Genomic DNA, 17,117 nt, shown 5'->3' on the forward strand with positions numbered 1-17,117 from the left:
ACCTTGGCTTAAGCTATACTTACCTATGCTATAATGACGAGAATCATGCTAAAGGTATGGAAGTTGATATAACGAACATGGAATTTGCAGCTTTACTATTCCATCGGTATGCCTGTCAATAACTGACTGAAGATTATTCTTCCAGGTAGAAAGTCGTCGTGTGATGCAATGGACAGCACTGTTACTATTCATCTGTGCTGTCTTCGGTAAAGTTGGAGCTGTATTGGCAACACTACCTCTTCCTATTGTTGGTGGCGCCCTCATTGCCGTCTTCAGTAATTTGCTTAATATCTTGTTAAATTTTTACTTATGTCACGGAATGTTTAATGTTTGGAGTAACCTTTTGTAAAAGATTCAATTGGGATAAGCTAGTTACTGAAAGAATCAATTTTGTTTTGTTTTTCTTACTTAATAAATCTGGCATCAATACTCGAATACTTCAGAGAGTCTTCCCTCACTGTTCTAGTTAACGTGCATGCAAACATTTCTCAAACTCAATTCTCATTGAGGGATATCCACAACTCTCCGTTTTGTCCATGACAATGGGAATCAAATATCGAACACTCTTTCCTTTCAATATCTAACTGCTTCAAGAGTCACGCAACAATTTTCTCCCCTCAGGTATGATAATCTCTGTTGGTGTGTCCAATGTACAATTCGTCAATATGAATGCATCGAGGAGTCTGTGTGTCTTCGGACTGTCGGTCTTCTGCGGCCTGATGGTGCCGAATTGGATCAGCGAAAACCCGGACGCTATAAATACTGGTAAATATACCCTGGCTTTCATCATGACTTGTTTGTACAGATGGTTACTAATGCTTTGGAGGTGCATAATTTTTTTTACTACAGAAAATATTGACAATTATATTACTGGTAACGAAAAAAATGGAAGTGATATGCCGAGATATGATGTCTACTTGTGATGTCAATGTAGTAGTGTACACAACATGATGATCTCCATATTTAATACGACAATACATGCATACAGCATGTCAATTACGCCACCTGCTATTCACTGATATGAAGGGCATTCGTCGTTTCAGCCGTGCTTCTGTGGTATGGAATATGTATGCCTAAAAGATCAAAAGTTCCTGTTCGTCGTTTAATTCGCCATCTATTTTATTATTCGTAAATGTGATCTGTTATCTTGCTATAATCATTTGATATTTCTACACAGGAAACGCTGAAGCTGACGACGTTTGATGGTTCTTCTGACCACAGGAATGTTTGTGGCTGGTATTGTCGGATTCTTCTCGACAACACAATACCGGTAAGATACTCTGCTTATTGCACAGCTGGTTGAAAACACCTTACGCTGTGCTTCGAATGCAAATTGCACTTCTCTACATTTCCTCTTTTTATTTGTCTCGCCTCCTCTCTACAGCAGCTCCATTCCCTCGTAAAGGTCAGTGATACTGTTTTGTAAATCCACTTAGCAATTGTTTTAAAGGAGAATAACTTTGTATGATATTTTTGTGTATCGAGAACGATTTTTCTAGATCAGTCATACGATACCGATGAGTTACCAAGATAACAAAAACAACACTTTTCACAGAAGTAAACCTAAAGACTGGAACCAACATAATCATTAAACAGAGATTAGCTTTTGTAGGAAATATTGACCGTTTTATTGTTCTACAATTTTTAAGAAAATATCCTTAAAAATTTTGGTCCAAATATAAAAGAACTCTCGAACAATCTGACACAGGGAAACCTAGACAAGACGAGTTAAATCTTTGCAGCTATTTAATCAGCTGTTTAATTCAGATCAAGAAATTAAAGGCATGTTTTAAGACTAATATAATTGTATGTTTAATTTGCCAGGCACAGCCGCAGATAGAGGGTTAACTCGCTTCCATGCTGATAAGTCATCGAAACGCAATGACCGTGACAGATGCTATGACCTGCCGTGGTGTACATCCAAGATACGTGGATGGAAATGGTCTTTCTATATTCCAATCTGTCCGGGGTTTCTGGAAAAACGTGAATAGCTCAGCGGTGACAGTGATATCTGAACAGAAAGTCACATGTAATTGTGTTCCAAATTTCACACAATGTCACCTGACATTAGCTTGTTTTATCATTAACCTAATTATTAGTAAATTCACTTTAATTCAGACAATTTAAGAAAGATTATGTGTAATCCCTTAAGTCGTTTCAATTATTCATTTATTCCCTTTTGCGCACTTAAACAACTATTGAACAAGTCATAATATTATAGTATCTCAACACAACTATTTTCCCTCCTGATACAATTAACGATGACCCATTCCGCAGTTGCCATGTGGAAATGAGGGGAACTTTCATATCAGCATTAGTTTTTTAGCAGATATGAACTGAAAATGCTCACTTGTTTCAGCATACTGTATTGAAACTTCTCTGAACCAGCTATGATCAACATCATGAGCAATTTTCACCAAAGATTGATTTTAACCTCATATTGTATTACAGTTATGTTATAGAATGAAATTAAAATACCAAATTTGTTGACTGCTGTCATTGTACCACCAGTTAATACAGCAAGTGTTATTGCTTTTTGTCAAGTCCTTCTAGCTTTATCTAAATTTCATTGCAAATTATATATTAGTTGATATAAAAATGCAAAATATCTCGCTAATATACAATGTACTTGCCTCATTTTATATATATATATATATATATATATATATATATATATATATATATATATATATATATAGTCAGTTTCAAAATCTTTTGTCGTGTCCTTCCAATAATGTGTCCCTAATTTTGAAAGTTTGTTCAATATGCAAATTAGTTACTAGCTAATATAAAAATGCTAAGCTACTTTTAGTAAATTTTATCAAAGCATATGCATCTTCAACGTACATAGCATGTTTTGTCAACTTTGATCAAGTCTATTCAGATATTTATCACCAATTATGAGTATCAGAACGTACTGGTTATACTATGCAGCCGTTGTATATATATAGTCATTCTTCTACAATCATTAATAATGAAAATAAGCATAAAATACGTGACCTAAGAAGCGAACATACTTTCTGCATTCAATTGAAGCACTTTAATCTCTTAAGAATAAAACCTTACATGATTTAATAAAATTTAAGGGATTATTTACTTCATCGTTGTCTTAAATTGATGTTCACGTATCTAAACATTTACATAAAAAATATTTCATAGTTTGTTGTGTTTTGTCTATTGCAGTGGGATTGACGCCTATGTTGCTTTCATAATATTTTGTGGATTAAACAGAAAGTTTTGACGAGTAACCGTGATAACAGTAAATGGAATTTTCTCCAACTTCAACTGATAAGCCATTGTAAAGAAATTTCAAGAAATTTACAAGTTCATTATTACAGTAATTATTGCTAGCGTAATCTATATCTTCGAAAGGAAAACGAATAAGCAAGATACTTTCCCATGGTAAAGCAAAATTACGTCTCAGTGATAACTCAGCATTTTCGCCTCGATGTTATTGAGAAGGCTCGACATAATTCACAGCTGAGATTGACAAAAGTACCGACACCTGTTATTTGAGTCCGTCTGGATCTTAATGCGAAACATGTCCCATGGAGAATGAAGCTGTCGTTATTTAAGGTAGAACGCGCTTAGGGAACAGATATTTGGACTCTGAAATGTCTACAATTCTTTTCTGAACTACCACTTGTGGGGGCTCATTTTAAAGGTCTTGGTTTTTCGAAAATCCAAACTTAAAATTATTTTCAAAAGTGTTAATGCAAGGGTGGCGGCCATTTTGCAAAGGGCTGGGTAATTTGTTTCTCTAGTTCCGAACTTGCCACGGTGACCCCCGATTTTTATTGTTGACATCGTAAGAGGATGGTTGAAAGTTTCATTGACTTTGCATTTTCATTCAATTTCGAAGCACATTATGTTACATTGTGGACTAGTTTTGAATTAATGTACTTCAAATCACTGTGATATATTAATGGAGAAAATAAAGAAACGAGTGGAAATAAAAACACCACGCCAATGAAACGTTTGTGTGCCTTTTTCGAGTTAGCACCTTAATTTATCTCTGCATAGTTGTCACTTTCCTTATCAAGTTTTATACATAGTTTAGGATAAAAGAATCCTCTTAAGTAAATGTCGCCTCCGCGATCCGACATATTTATTTCAGTGCGTTAGATTTCACAAATTACTCAATTATATCGACATCTTGAAAGCATTTTCTCATTAATCATTTTTGATTACCGAATTTGTAACCTTCTGTTGTTTTTTCCACTATGTTTGTTTTTAATTCCTAGCAGTACCTTCATGTTCTAATCCCCTAAGCATAAGATACAGAGTGTTTAGCCTGTAAACTCAGTCTGTCTATCTGTAAACTGCATTGTCATTATTGTCAAATGTATTGTGGTCCTGACTGGAGTTCGAATATAAACAATACCAGCACATTAGCAGTGAAACAAGTTCTAGCTATTCACATACAAAACAAACAAACTTGGTGCAAAAGGTCACCAACAGTTAAAGCTACTGGCGATTTAAACTTCTGTTCCAGTTTACATGACACGTAAATGACATTTAATACATTAGCTTAATAATACCACTCAAGCTGACGCTGACCTGACACCTACACTGTCACTGTCAGTGTCACTGCCACTACGATCTGCGTAAAATTGTCGCCCATCCGCCCTTCTTCCTGTTACAAAAGCGTAACGAACGATGCTTTTTCCTACCCAAAACACACAGCAGCTTCCTGTTGAAGAAGTCCCAAAACATGTCCCACTGACAGCAATTAGCTTTGTCCCTGCCCTCATTCTAATGTTGGCTACACCGTTTCTTTGTATTAGCATGTCGCAGTCGGCGACAAATAGGGGCTGGACTGTTCTTCATAAGTGGACAACATCAAATTACAGTTCAAAAGATCAGACATTGGTACCGTACTTTGACCGTCTGTGGATCAAATATGGCGACTAACTGTTTATGATCTGCTTGCGCGTTGTATACCAGTCTTTCGATTGGTGAGTAAGACTCGCTCACAGCTTATATAAATTCTTTATGTTTTTTTTTTTTGTAATTTAAACGCTCATTGGGGATGTTGAAATATATTTCAGTAAGAACTCATCCGTTTGAGAAACCGGACTAATGAAGGCAGTTTCCTTTAGCCATAGATCTCGTATCGCAGGGAGTTGAGGTTGTTTTTAGAATGTGTCACAATTATTTGTACATTACAATGGAAAGACAGAACACATAATTGACTCGCCTAATTCTCCCTTTTTTATGTTTCGATAAGATTATTTTACTTTGAAGCAATCGAAATTTTATTTGAAGCCACATGTCACTTTATAATTTACCTCGTGATTTACAATATGGCGGATATTACAACACATGAATGGTAGATGGCTTATTTCATGACATGAAGTCACGTACTTCACATAGCATGTTCATGGGTTTTTCGGTAGGCGTGGCTTTTACAATATTTCTGGTGTGTCATTTGAAATTACTGTTTCTTATGACAGGTGTGTTGCCGAGGACAATATTTCTATAAACTGCATTATATATTGTCTATGGCATGTTCAGCTATAAGAAGAGAAGGCCGGTTCTTTGTCCATTGGCGTGATAGAATGATAAATAGAATTTGACTTACCGGTACATGGAAAATGTAGAATGGTATGTTACTGAAACTGAAAATTAAATCAAATTTTCAAAATTTCCTATGTGGATACTTAACAGTCGATTATGATTACTGTTATTCAGTATATTTTAAAGATTCATCTGTGCAAAGTTATGATTGATAGTCTATAGTTTGTCAGACATGTTTCGATTTTGTAAATTAATTAATTATCACATGAAAAAGGTGTGGCCCAGATGTTCAGTACGACACTAAATGCACAATTATTGCCAGATATAAAACAGCTGTAAGTACACCTTGCGACATTACTGTGGATGGCAAGTGTGAGGATGTAAGTAATTCATCATTTTGTGGAAAATAGTCTTAGACTAGCAAATGGTATTCTTGAACAATCGACCGTTAAAGAATAATCTAATCTTAAAGTGAAATCTAGGGATGAAATTAATCCACGTGTTTGTAGATTCATCTGCATCTTGAGATCAGATAATCAGATAATATTTTACCACAATCATCTCTTACTTTTGGACATAGTGACATTAATTTTGGATTGTTTTAGTCAGGTTTGGCCATATGTGAAGATTTCTGCAGAATCATCAAATAAATTTGTATAGATGGCTTTGTCCACCAGCAAATTTTGTATTGTTGAAAAAAACAACGACATAAAATGTAACAAAATTGCAATTAAAACTCAAAAATTGTAAAAGTCGTACATTGTATAGATATTTTGATATTTTAGATTTAAATTTGTTTATTTCATTAGCAGGTACAGCATGCCCAAGGTGGTGCTGATTGCATCAATATGCTGTAAGCCTTGTTTCTAATCTTTGAATTTAAAACTAGCAGAGATACATGTCCACCAATTATTTTGCTAGTGCAATTAACTTGCAGTGGGGTTATGATAGCATAATACATTGTTAGTTCTTGAACGGTAGTAGCCAGATATAACCTATTCTGGTGCAAGTCCCTCTATTGGACTATGAAGGTGTTTACGGTGTACAATGCAGGATGAGCTATTGTTATTCAAAGTGACATGTGTTCTAGTTTTGTGTCGGTGGTGGCAAACATAATGGTGGGTCAAAATAATGGAACTGATCACGAATATGAAACTTGTTATGCAAAATGAGCAATCAATAGCGCTAACATAATGAGTTACCCCTACCATGTTCGATAGATAATTTTGTTGGGCTATCACTCCTTTTTTGTAAACAGAAAAATTGTCAGGAAAATATATCACACTACACCTAGTACTGTTTGAGTCGCATGGAGGTTGCCTGCATATGTAAACAGTTGAAAATTGTTCACGACATGTTGGTTGATTTACATCGTGGATCCTATAATATATATTAATGTCAAATTACCGAAATAACTAACAGATGATTACGAACATGGTAACAAATGCCCCAGTTGTCCCATGGGAATTATGTGTATTTCTAATGGCATTATATGGAAAGTAACTTCTGAACAGATACAAATGATTATTTAAATGATATGTTTCACATGTCAAATGCATGACGTTCCTACAATTTAAAGTGTGATATCTGTCTAACGGAGCTTTACAGTATGTGCAAGATGTATAATGACTCCGATGTTACGACTCTTTGGTGAACCCATGATTGTATGTGTTGTCAAGTTACCGTGTTTCCACTACAGGGACTCAAAATGTTGGTACCCTTCATTGGTCTCGTTAGAAAGAGCAAAATCTACAGAAATTATGAGACGGAGTTTATTTTTACGAGTTTATTTTTACCTGGTGGTTCAAAGCTGTCTATGTTGTGGTTTGTTCTGGCGAAATCTCGCAAGACATAGATATTTGCGTTATTTATCATTTGCTGGCCATTTGGCGATGTATTTGCATGGTCAAGCTTATAAGCATGACTAGTGTTCGTTCTGAACGATGTGTGGACTTATCGCCTGGATAATATCATGGGATTATGGTCCTCCAAAATTACAGTCACGCAAGATCTCGCAAAATCTCATGCAGCGAGGGCGTTGAGTTTAGTCGTTTTTTATCGTACAGCATATATTCAACATCTAATCAAGATTTAGAAAATGTCGGTCGTTTGACTGTTTTATATTCACCAGAAAATCTGACAAAAAGATAAAATGAGATACTTAATACATCATCTCCATTCATGTAGACATTGGAGGCGGAATCACACATGATCAGAAACTTAGTTTTGTATTGCCTTGGGGAGAAACGGCAATGAATCTCGTCTCTTAACAGAAGGTTTCCATGAAATCACAAGGTATGTAGTCGATAGATGCTTTTATAACGCGATTGGAACTAATTTGGGGTAATTGGATGTGAAGTAAGGTCGTTTTAACCTGCAAGTATAAGCTCATCTGCTTTTCTTTTTTAATTACACATTTTTGTGGGTAATTCGTACTATTGCATGCAACATTCAGCTATATGGCACCTAACACTTTAGAGAAATTTGAAAAACTATGAATTTCCAATTATCCCAAATAAGTTTCTATCGTGTTTTATGTGGATTAATTAATCCTTGATGAATTCCACAAGCCTATGTTAAAGCTCCAGCCCGATTTGAAATACCTTCCACCGTTTCAAGAGTACAGTGACCTTGCTGCGCTCACAATTTGCTCCACAACAACAGTCTGTTACTCTATTCTCTTATTTTCAGACAAGAGAACATGGACTTTACAAGCGATGTTAAGCTTGACTGTAATTTGACCACGACGCCAGAAGTTAATGAAGCAGACTCTCTAAGTCAGAGTCTGGACAATGACATTGGTGGTGCCGAGAATCAAATGAACCCAGGTCCAGCTACAGAACTCATTGAGATGCATAGAAACTCACAAGACGTCGGGTTTAGTGCATTGAAGGAAGGTGATGACAAGAAAATGAACAAAGAGAGTGACATAGAAATGACCTACAGTCTTGAAGACATACCTCCATGGTATGCTTGTTTATTATTTGGTTTTCAGGTAAGTAAACTGTAATTTTGTCGGATTTTCTATGAAACTTACTTACTCGTCGAAAACAACCGAACTAACTTTTTAGGGACTTGAAAGAAATTGCAGAGGTGTCAAAATGATCCTGTGCAAAAATCGGACCTTTAAAAGTGTTGTGGAGAAAACAAGAGATCGTTCCTATTTTCCTTGCGCAGAATCAGTGACCCCTCCCGCGTGTCACATTTCATATTAATAATATCTTATCTGAATTGACACATAATTTCTCAATCGACTTCCGGCAAATACTTTTTAACTTTAACATATAATAAATTTTATACAAGGTTTCAATTAATTCAATAAAAAAATCTCATTTCACAAATACATATTTGTATCAACTACATGCAGTACATTGGCTGTTCAAAATGAAACGGGACAATAGAAGTAATGTTTACCTTCATGTATAGCTTGGCATGTAATTGTACAAAGAGCACTATTATTGTTTGCCAAAACTTATTACAGCCTAAAAGTCACTATTGAACAATTGATTTTGAAATTTCACCGAAAATGTGGGTCCACTGTTCTTGGCAGTCTATGAGGAAACTATACATGTTTTCCAAAAATAAAACAAGTAATATATATGCATTTATATATTATGAACAATTGACATAAATGTACTTCATTAGAATAGGTGTTGATTCACTGTTCATTGGAATCTATGAGAAAACTGTGAAGGTTTTTTTGCAATATATAGCTAGCAATATCTGTGAATTTGTAGATGTTGGATAAATGATATACATGTACATGATTAGAATAGAGTGAATATAAGTATATTTTTGCACGAGAAATTAAATTTAGGAATTTCACTGAAAATGTTAATTCATTCACTATACATAACAGTCTATTAGAAAATAATGAACAGTTTTTACAATACTAAACTAACTTAAACTGTGATTTTATAAATGTTTGACACTTGATAAAAATGAACTTGGTCAGAATAGGGTGTTCCATATTTACACTGCGGAAGTGAACAACAAATATGATATTGGAGTTTCGCCCAAAAATATTAATTCACTTCTCTTAGTGGACTAGGGGTGAACAATTTAACATTTTCCCCGTCAAAACTTGCTTTATCTGTTCATTCTAGGTAATTTACACATATGCTCTTGAAACCATCCTATTTCAATCAAATAAATATACATCATTTATTAATGTTTACAAATGATTAAATATTGATGGTTTTATTTGAAAAAATGTGTTCTATGTTTTCTCGTATGATGCATGTATGGTATCTCAACAGTTTCAATGAAATCCGAATATCAAATTTCTTGTACACACATGCATTTATTACCTCCCTCTTCGAGCAAAGTACATTTACATAAAATTATCAACCAAGTAATACAGATAAAGCCCGTTTTGCAGGGGAGATATGCTTATAGTATACAGGGATATATATATATATATATATATATATATATATATATATATATATATATATATATATATATATATACAGGCCTTTTTGGGAGGGTCATTTTTATGCAACTGTCTCAACTATAAAAAGGCAAGATGTGGTTGATAGAGTGCTTCACCAAAAAATATCAAATCATACTACATTGAAATCTATTGAGCAAACTATTAATACGTTCCCCCACAAAACAAGCTATGTCTGTATTTATATATGATGATAATTTATATAAATGCACTTTGCTTAAAGTAGGAGGTAAAAAGTACATGTGTGTACAAGAAATAAGATTTTTGAATTCCTTCAAAAATAATGATTCACTGTACATGGTAGAGTATGAGAAAACTATGAACATTCTTCCAATAAAACTTGCAATACCTGTACATTTATTGATGTTTGATCATAGATAATCAACCCACATGGTACGAATATGGTGTTTACAACTACCAAAGTAGCTAAATCTGTGTATTTATAGACGCTTGATAATTAATACCAATGTATTTATTAGACTAGGGTGGTTACAAGTGCGTGTGCGTACAACAAATTTGATTTTGGATTTCACCGAAATTATGATTCTCTATACTTTGTAGTCTGTGAGGAAACTGTGAATAATGTTTACACGTACAAAACTAGCTTAATCTGTGCTTTTATAAATGTTTGACACTTGATATAAATGAACGTGATGAGAATAGGGTGATTGAAAGACCAGATACGAACAATTAATATAATATCTGAATTTCACCCAAGTGATTTTTTGTTGAGGTTAAATAGTATTCTATCAAACTTCATGTCAAATGAGAAATTATATGTCATTTAAGATATTATTGATACGTACATTAACACACAGGGGAGGGTCATTGTATTTTGCACATGAAAATTTGGGAGGGTCACTCTTTTTCTTGCAACACTTTTGAAGGGTCACTTTTTCGCGCAGCGTCATTTTGAAAAACTCAGCGCCCCTCCCCCGTAATTCTGTTTAGTCCCTTACAAGGGCCACAAATTTGATTCAGAGTTGTATGAATAATATACATTTGTATCGGATACACTTCTGTTGTCATGTTTTCCTAGAAAACATGTCGTGTTCTTTCGAATCCTGCTTCAGGAGAAGATCTTTTATAGTTTATCACTGGTATAAAAGCAGACCTTCAACTGGACGACGTCCCAGGCCTATCTTCTTACAAATATTATGACCTATGCAAATAAGATGACCCAGGCCTATCCACAATACAATTACTCAGTACATGTACACATCATGACCCCGGCCTATCCACAGATACATGTACACGCTATGGAGATGACCCAGGCCTATCCTTAATACAAATATATGCACGGTATGGAAGATGACCCAGGCCTATTTACAATACAGATGCATGTATACGGTATGGAAGATGACCCAGGCCTATCCTCGATACAAATACATGAGTCGAACTACGGAAGATAACCCAGGCCTACTTACAATACAGATGCATGTACACGGTATGGAAGATGACCCAGGCCTATCCTCAATACAATATGTACTATCGAGGCAGAAGACTATTTCACTTCCTTGCGTTGGGTAAATGGTCATCTACCCTCGGGTACATAGTCCCATGTTTGGGCTCTAACACAAAATCTCGGGTTAGAATTGATAACGCCAACGTTGTGTGTATGCTACCGTGCCAGTCTTCGGAATGGTATCCTTACACAACATGCATATTGTACCAAACTTTATGTTCTTGGTCAATTTTAAGAATACATTAAAGAATAATTCTACCGCCTGTGATTCTAAAAGAACGACCCCATACTGGAGAAGTAACAAAAACCCAAACTTACGCGTCACGGACACATACACATAATGGATGGCTTGCTCAATCAGATCGCTAGTATTTGTGCCATCAATATACTGGTATAATATAATTGATTTCCTATTACTTTTGCTTTTCTGAAAACACGAAACAGAGAATGGGGATCTTTTCACAGTTATGTAAGATATCGTCACACATAAGACCTGAAAGCAAGCAACATTGTTCACCTTGTATATAGTGGACGGGTCATATCTCTGACTGTTCGCAGTATTAAAGCAAGTATACAAATGCTCAGCATGTGCTAGTGAAACTTATTCATTTTACCATAACACATTATAACAAACTTTCCCTGAGCTGGACAGAAACTACAGCATAGACCTGTCGTTGTCTAGAATATACTTCTTTAAGAGGGTCAAAAGGCAAAACTTCACTCGGTCTTTATAATATTTTTTATATTTCTTCGATATTTCGGGGTTTACGGTTCTTTAGACCCAACTACCGGCATAAAAATAAGACAGTGCAGAACACATCTTCGTAACTCTCTGTCTACCTATATCTATCATGATCAAACGTGAAAAATATCCTGACGCGGCTAGTCCACATCATCTTTCGCAAGTAGCAAATGAAGCGATCAGTGGCAAGACTTCTAAGAGGGCGTTATTTCTGATATCTTTCCATAAAGGTGTCCACGTGTCTTTCAAGTTCATCATTGCACGTTAACTTATTAAATTATCGCTTTATTCGTTTCATAGCAACAAATGACCATGTTTGGCGGTGTGATAACCATGCCATTTCTGGCAGCCAGCATGCTCTGCGTCCAAGATGACGTCATCATCACTGGTCAAATCTTCAGCACGGCCGTATTCATGGTCTCAATTGCAACCTTTCTTCAGACCACGTTTGGGGTCAGGTATGTTTAAGCTGTAGGATATGTTGGAGACCTTAGTTAAAGGCTAAGAAATGTCCACAACTTTCTGATTTACAAGATATGTGTTATGTCATACTTAGTTAAATTTTTGCCAGACCACGAAAACGTCTGTACAGCGACTTTCTGACAAAACGCGCTTATCTGACAAAACTCTTTTACCAATAACATAGAGAGTCACTTAGTCAGCGCACTTCTCCGCCGCCAATAATGTATCAATGCGGTTACATGTCGTCCTGCTTACGATGCTGTTTGCTGTCGACACCGGTAACACACAGCATCGTACGCAGGGGTCCAGTGCACGTACACAGAGGTGCCGATTTAAACGAAGTATTCTATACGAACTTCCGAATAAAAGCAAATTAACTTTGTGTAAATTGTTATTTTTTTTACCGCTTACTTGCACGGTTAGAATTTACTTAGTTTGGCGTTATCTTTGGCCTCATCATTGTTCCAATGGCGACTTCGCCTCGTTCCCTAGCGTTTATTCTAACAAAATCTCATAGCATCTGCTATATGCTTGATGTGCTGGCAAAAGCATGCTTAAATACTTAGTATTTGACTTCTCGACACGAGTTTATGTGTGCTCTCTCTGTTTTCGTTACTCTTTGATTTACACCAAGAGACCTGAATAGGACGTACGGATCGAATAATGTTCTTAAACACACACTTACCGTTGTACACTGAGGGCCACTGTACACATGCGCAGGGGATATAGTGTATCATAATTAAGACGTGTATATTATGGGCTGCGAACGCTGACTAGTCACTAAGTCCGAACGTGTTAGACTTCGAGAAGATACGTAAGTTAACTCGCCCACATGTAGTAGCTATGCCATTTTGACATTTCATTAAACTTTTGTTAAAATTACTCTCATCCAATTACCCCAATTTAGTTCCAATCGTGTTAGTTAACATCAACTATGACAAGCATGAACTATGACAAAACACATTTATGATTACACATAAACATGCATCATTAAGTCGCTCTTTTTGACGTTTTGGTGATATTAAACATGTTATACTCGCATAACGTCTCTTAGTGTACAAAATGACATTGACGTGTGCCATTTGTGTTATTTTTCTACAGACTGCCCATTTTGCAAGGACCGTCTCCCAGTTTATATTTCCCAGCATTGGTATTTTTATCATTGCCACAGTGGAAATGTCAGACAGATTTGGGTGAGTTATAGATTAATTAAAACAGGCTTTCTGCGATTACGCACCTCCCACTTATTTCCGTCATCAGCTTTGTGCCTAGAAGACTTAATTATTTATTCACCATGATTCAAACTATGCATGTAATTGGCTAAGATGAGAACTGAAATAACCAACTGCTACATTAATTTGCAAACCAAAGGTATCCTTATACTTCCGTTATCTTTGCTCTAGAAAAAAAATATTTCTGATGGCGAAGTCCGCTAACGTTTGTTATAATATAAAGAAATCAAATTTATATCAGCAAACATTCATGCAATATGTTTGTCCTTGATCTGCGGTCGCATATTGTTGTCTAAAAGGAACTTCCCAACAGTCTTGTGGCTGCGAATATTATTTATGTTTTATGAATTAGCAAAACACGTTTTTCTATTGTATTCCCGTTCAGATTTAAACGGCAATTTCAGTCTTAATGGAACTGAAGTCGACTGGAAAGATAGAATAAGGGAGGTAAAGATCATTCAAAAAATCTAGACCTTCGAATACATAAAAGTATGTCTGTGCGGATGGGTGGATGCATGGTTAGATAGATAGATGGATGGATGGATGGATGGATGAGTAGATGGATGGAAGGATGGATAATTAATGGGAGATTGAATGGATTAATGAATAGATGCAAAATGGATTGTAGTACGTGGGCTAGAGGGGGTCTACGTGCACCCCCACAGGATAACAAACCTGTATTTTTCAGAAGCCTTGGGATCGCTAGAATACGAAATGGAATTTTAACAGAAAAAATATAGCGACGCAATAGCTGTTATGGTCATGTTTTAAAGGTTACCGCAAAATCACCATTTTCCAACCCAAATGCATTTTCGTCAAATCTCTCTTCTTGTAAGTCATCTGCTGAGCTTATTTCTAAACATAACATCACTTGTTTAGTATCATTAGAAATGTAATTTATTCTTCTTTAAGATGACATATTGTATTATGCAATATCTTCTACAGTTTTTGTGAAATATGGCCAAAACTTACCCCATACCCCAAAATTTAACATTGCAAATTACAGTAAATCTCAAATTCTACCAATTTTTTAGCTTGGCACAATAAAAAATACAATGCTCTGTATGAAATCTGTTTTAATTGGTACAGGAACATGTCAGAAATATGATATGGACTTTTAACAGAAAAAATATTGGGACTCTACAGCTGTAATAGTCATATTTTGAAGGGTACCCCAAAATCACAGTGTTGCAGATTTGCATGCATTTTTGTTAAACCTGTCTTCATATAAGTCATCTTCTGAGCTTGATTTTGAATATAATCTAACTTGTTAGGTATCATTAGAAAGATAACTTACTAATCTTTAAAATGACATATTGTAACATGCAATATGAATATAGTTTTCATGATATATGACCAAAACTTACCCCATACCCCAAAGTTTACATTGAAAATTGCAGTCATAGCTAAAACCAAATTCTACAAATCTTTTAGCTAGACACAAAAAATCTGGCCGTTTTTGCTATTAAATCTGTTTTATTTGGTACAGGGACATGTCAGAAATATATATAAATATATGCTTGCCTGTATGTACGTATGTATGTATGTATAGATCTGCACCCAGCCATAAGCTCCCCATAAAAATACACTTCCCTCACAAGCTCATATTCTCCTCCAGGTGCAAGGTGCCTTGATGGTGGCGTCGACCTTCGAGTTCTTACTGGGAATATCTGGAGCGATTGGTCTGTTGTTGCGATTCATTGGGCCCTTGACGGTAGCACCTATCATCGTGATGATTGGTCTTGGAATGTATGACATTGCAGCATTATTTGCCAGCGGCCAGTGGGGCATTGCCTTTCTGTAAGTCAGTTAATATTTGCGTGAAAGCTTCTCCTGTGATGTTTGCAGACGAGAATAGAAAATTTTGCTTTCATTATGTAAGGTCTGCTTGCCCTATTGTAGACACAGGATTAATACATCTTCACAAACACTTTCCCTTATGTCGGGAATGATATGAGGGTAGACCTTGAGAAGGAACATCTAAATGATTTGTCAACCCAAACTTAGGTGTCATCACACTTCTTATGTTATGTATATGATGCGTATTGATTTTGCCTACTACTTACATAATGATATCGTCATTTCACAGAACAGTTGCTTTGATAGTGTTGTTTTCACAATATCTCCGTAAAGTACCATTGCCGATTCCAGCGTGGTCAAGACAAAAACGCTGTCACTTCAGTGGTTGAAAATTTTTGAATTTTTCCCGGTAAGTCTGATAGACGGCGTCTCCTTGAGAAGAGCAGTGCAAACGTAGGCCATTGGATCCAAAACGATCTTTCTACTTACCCTCGAGCCCCTCAATTCAGCTCCGTTATGTCTCTGTCGTCCTTTCTGTCATTTCCTGTACTAGTATATTTAGCCAAGTCGGTCTATCTGTCTCCGTAACTAAATTTCATTCGATTGACAGTTATAGGGCTGGCTTCCTTTCTCCACATATATTACATTCCGTATCCAATCGGGCGGTGTGGGTCACGCCCTAAAGCAGTAGTAGTAATTTTACCAATATTTGCCATTTTTACGGACCATCCATTTGAGACACTAGGGTGCATATTCGCTACCTGGCCTGATATCTAATAGGAAGTTTCTACCATCGTACAGCCCTGTCGACACAAGTTTTATGACAAAATCATGGATATAATACTGACATGTACCGAGCTGATATATAATTGTTTTAGTAAAACTGCTACGAAAGCTTGTGGCTTCTCATAATATCGAATGAAATTTAACTTCCACATCTAGTCTGGCCACATGAATCACACGAACGCATAAGCACTGTACATTATTTTGATTATGAGCTAGCGATCGCATTATTCACATACAGATATTTGCATAGACTCCTTGACTTGTTATCTCCAGGTAATTCTCGGCATATGCTTGGCCTGGTTAACCTGTTATATATTGACTATAACTGAAGTATTCCCAGAAGGAAGTGCGGTAAGAACCGATCTGAAGACTTCAGCTGTTAGAGAAGCACCCTGGGTGCTATTTCCTCTTCCAGGTTAGTATATCTTTTCACCATGCATGTATGAATTATGGTTTTATATCACTTTTCGATATTAAAACTATTTTTCTAAGCTCAACGTGAACCAAGCCATAAACAATCAGCAAAAGAACCGCACTTTTTGATAAAATAATGGAGTATTATTTTATGTAATCGTAAGCAATGTAGATTTATTACCATTGCTTTGTCACTAGGTCAATGGGGAACTCCGAGAGTGAGTCTTCCACTAGTTCTGGGAA

At 35.9% G+C, this 17,117-nt stretch overlaps 2 protein-coding genes across 2 annotated transcripts in view; both read left to right on the plus strand.

The window, feature by feature from the left end:
• The window catches only part of LOC139124381 (solute carrier family 23 member 1-like), a 30,095-nt gene that overhangs the window by 9,239 nt on the left and 3,739 nt on the right, over positions 1-17,117 (plus strand). Inside the window, exons 10-11 of the mRNA XM_070690517.1 lie at positions 146-275; positions 622-765. Coding sequence (XP_070546618.1) covers positions 146-275; positions 622-765 — 274 coding nt within the window. The remainder of the gene's footprint in view (positions 1-145; positions 276-621; positions 766-17,117) is intronic.
• Positions 7,729-16,875, plus strand: LOC139114177 (solute carrier family 23 member 2-like). The gene is made up of 8 exons (XM_070675762.1): positions 7,729-7,815; positions 8,212-8,515; positions 12,481-12,638; positions 13,744-13,835; positions 14,260-14,321; positions 15,493-15,674; positions 15,964-16,083; positions 16,734-16,875. The coding sequence occupies exons 2-7, from the start codon at positions 8,222-8,224 to the stop codon at positions 16,061-16,063; spliced, it is 888 nt and encodes a 295-aa protein (XP_070531863.1). The 5' UTR covers positions 7,729-7,815; positions 8,212-8,221; the 3' UTR covers positions 16,064-16,083; positions 16,734-16,875.

The sequence above is a fragment of the Ptychodera flava genome, chromosome 2, assembly GCF_041260155.1.
Source record: "Ptychodera flava strain L36383 chromosome 2, AS_Pfla_20210202, whole genome shotgun sequence".
NCBI classification, from domain to species: Eukaryota; Metazoa; Hemichordata; class Enteropneusta; family Ptychoderidae; genus Ptychodera; species Ptychodera flava.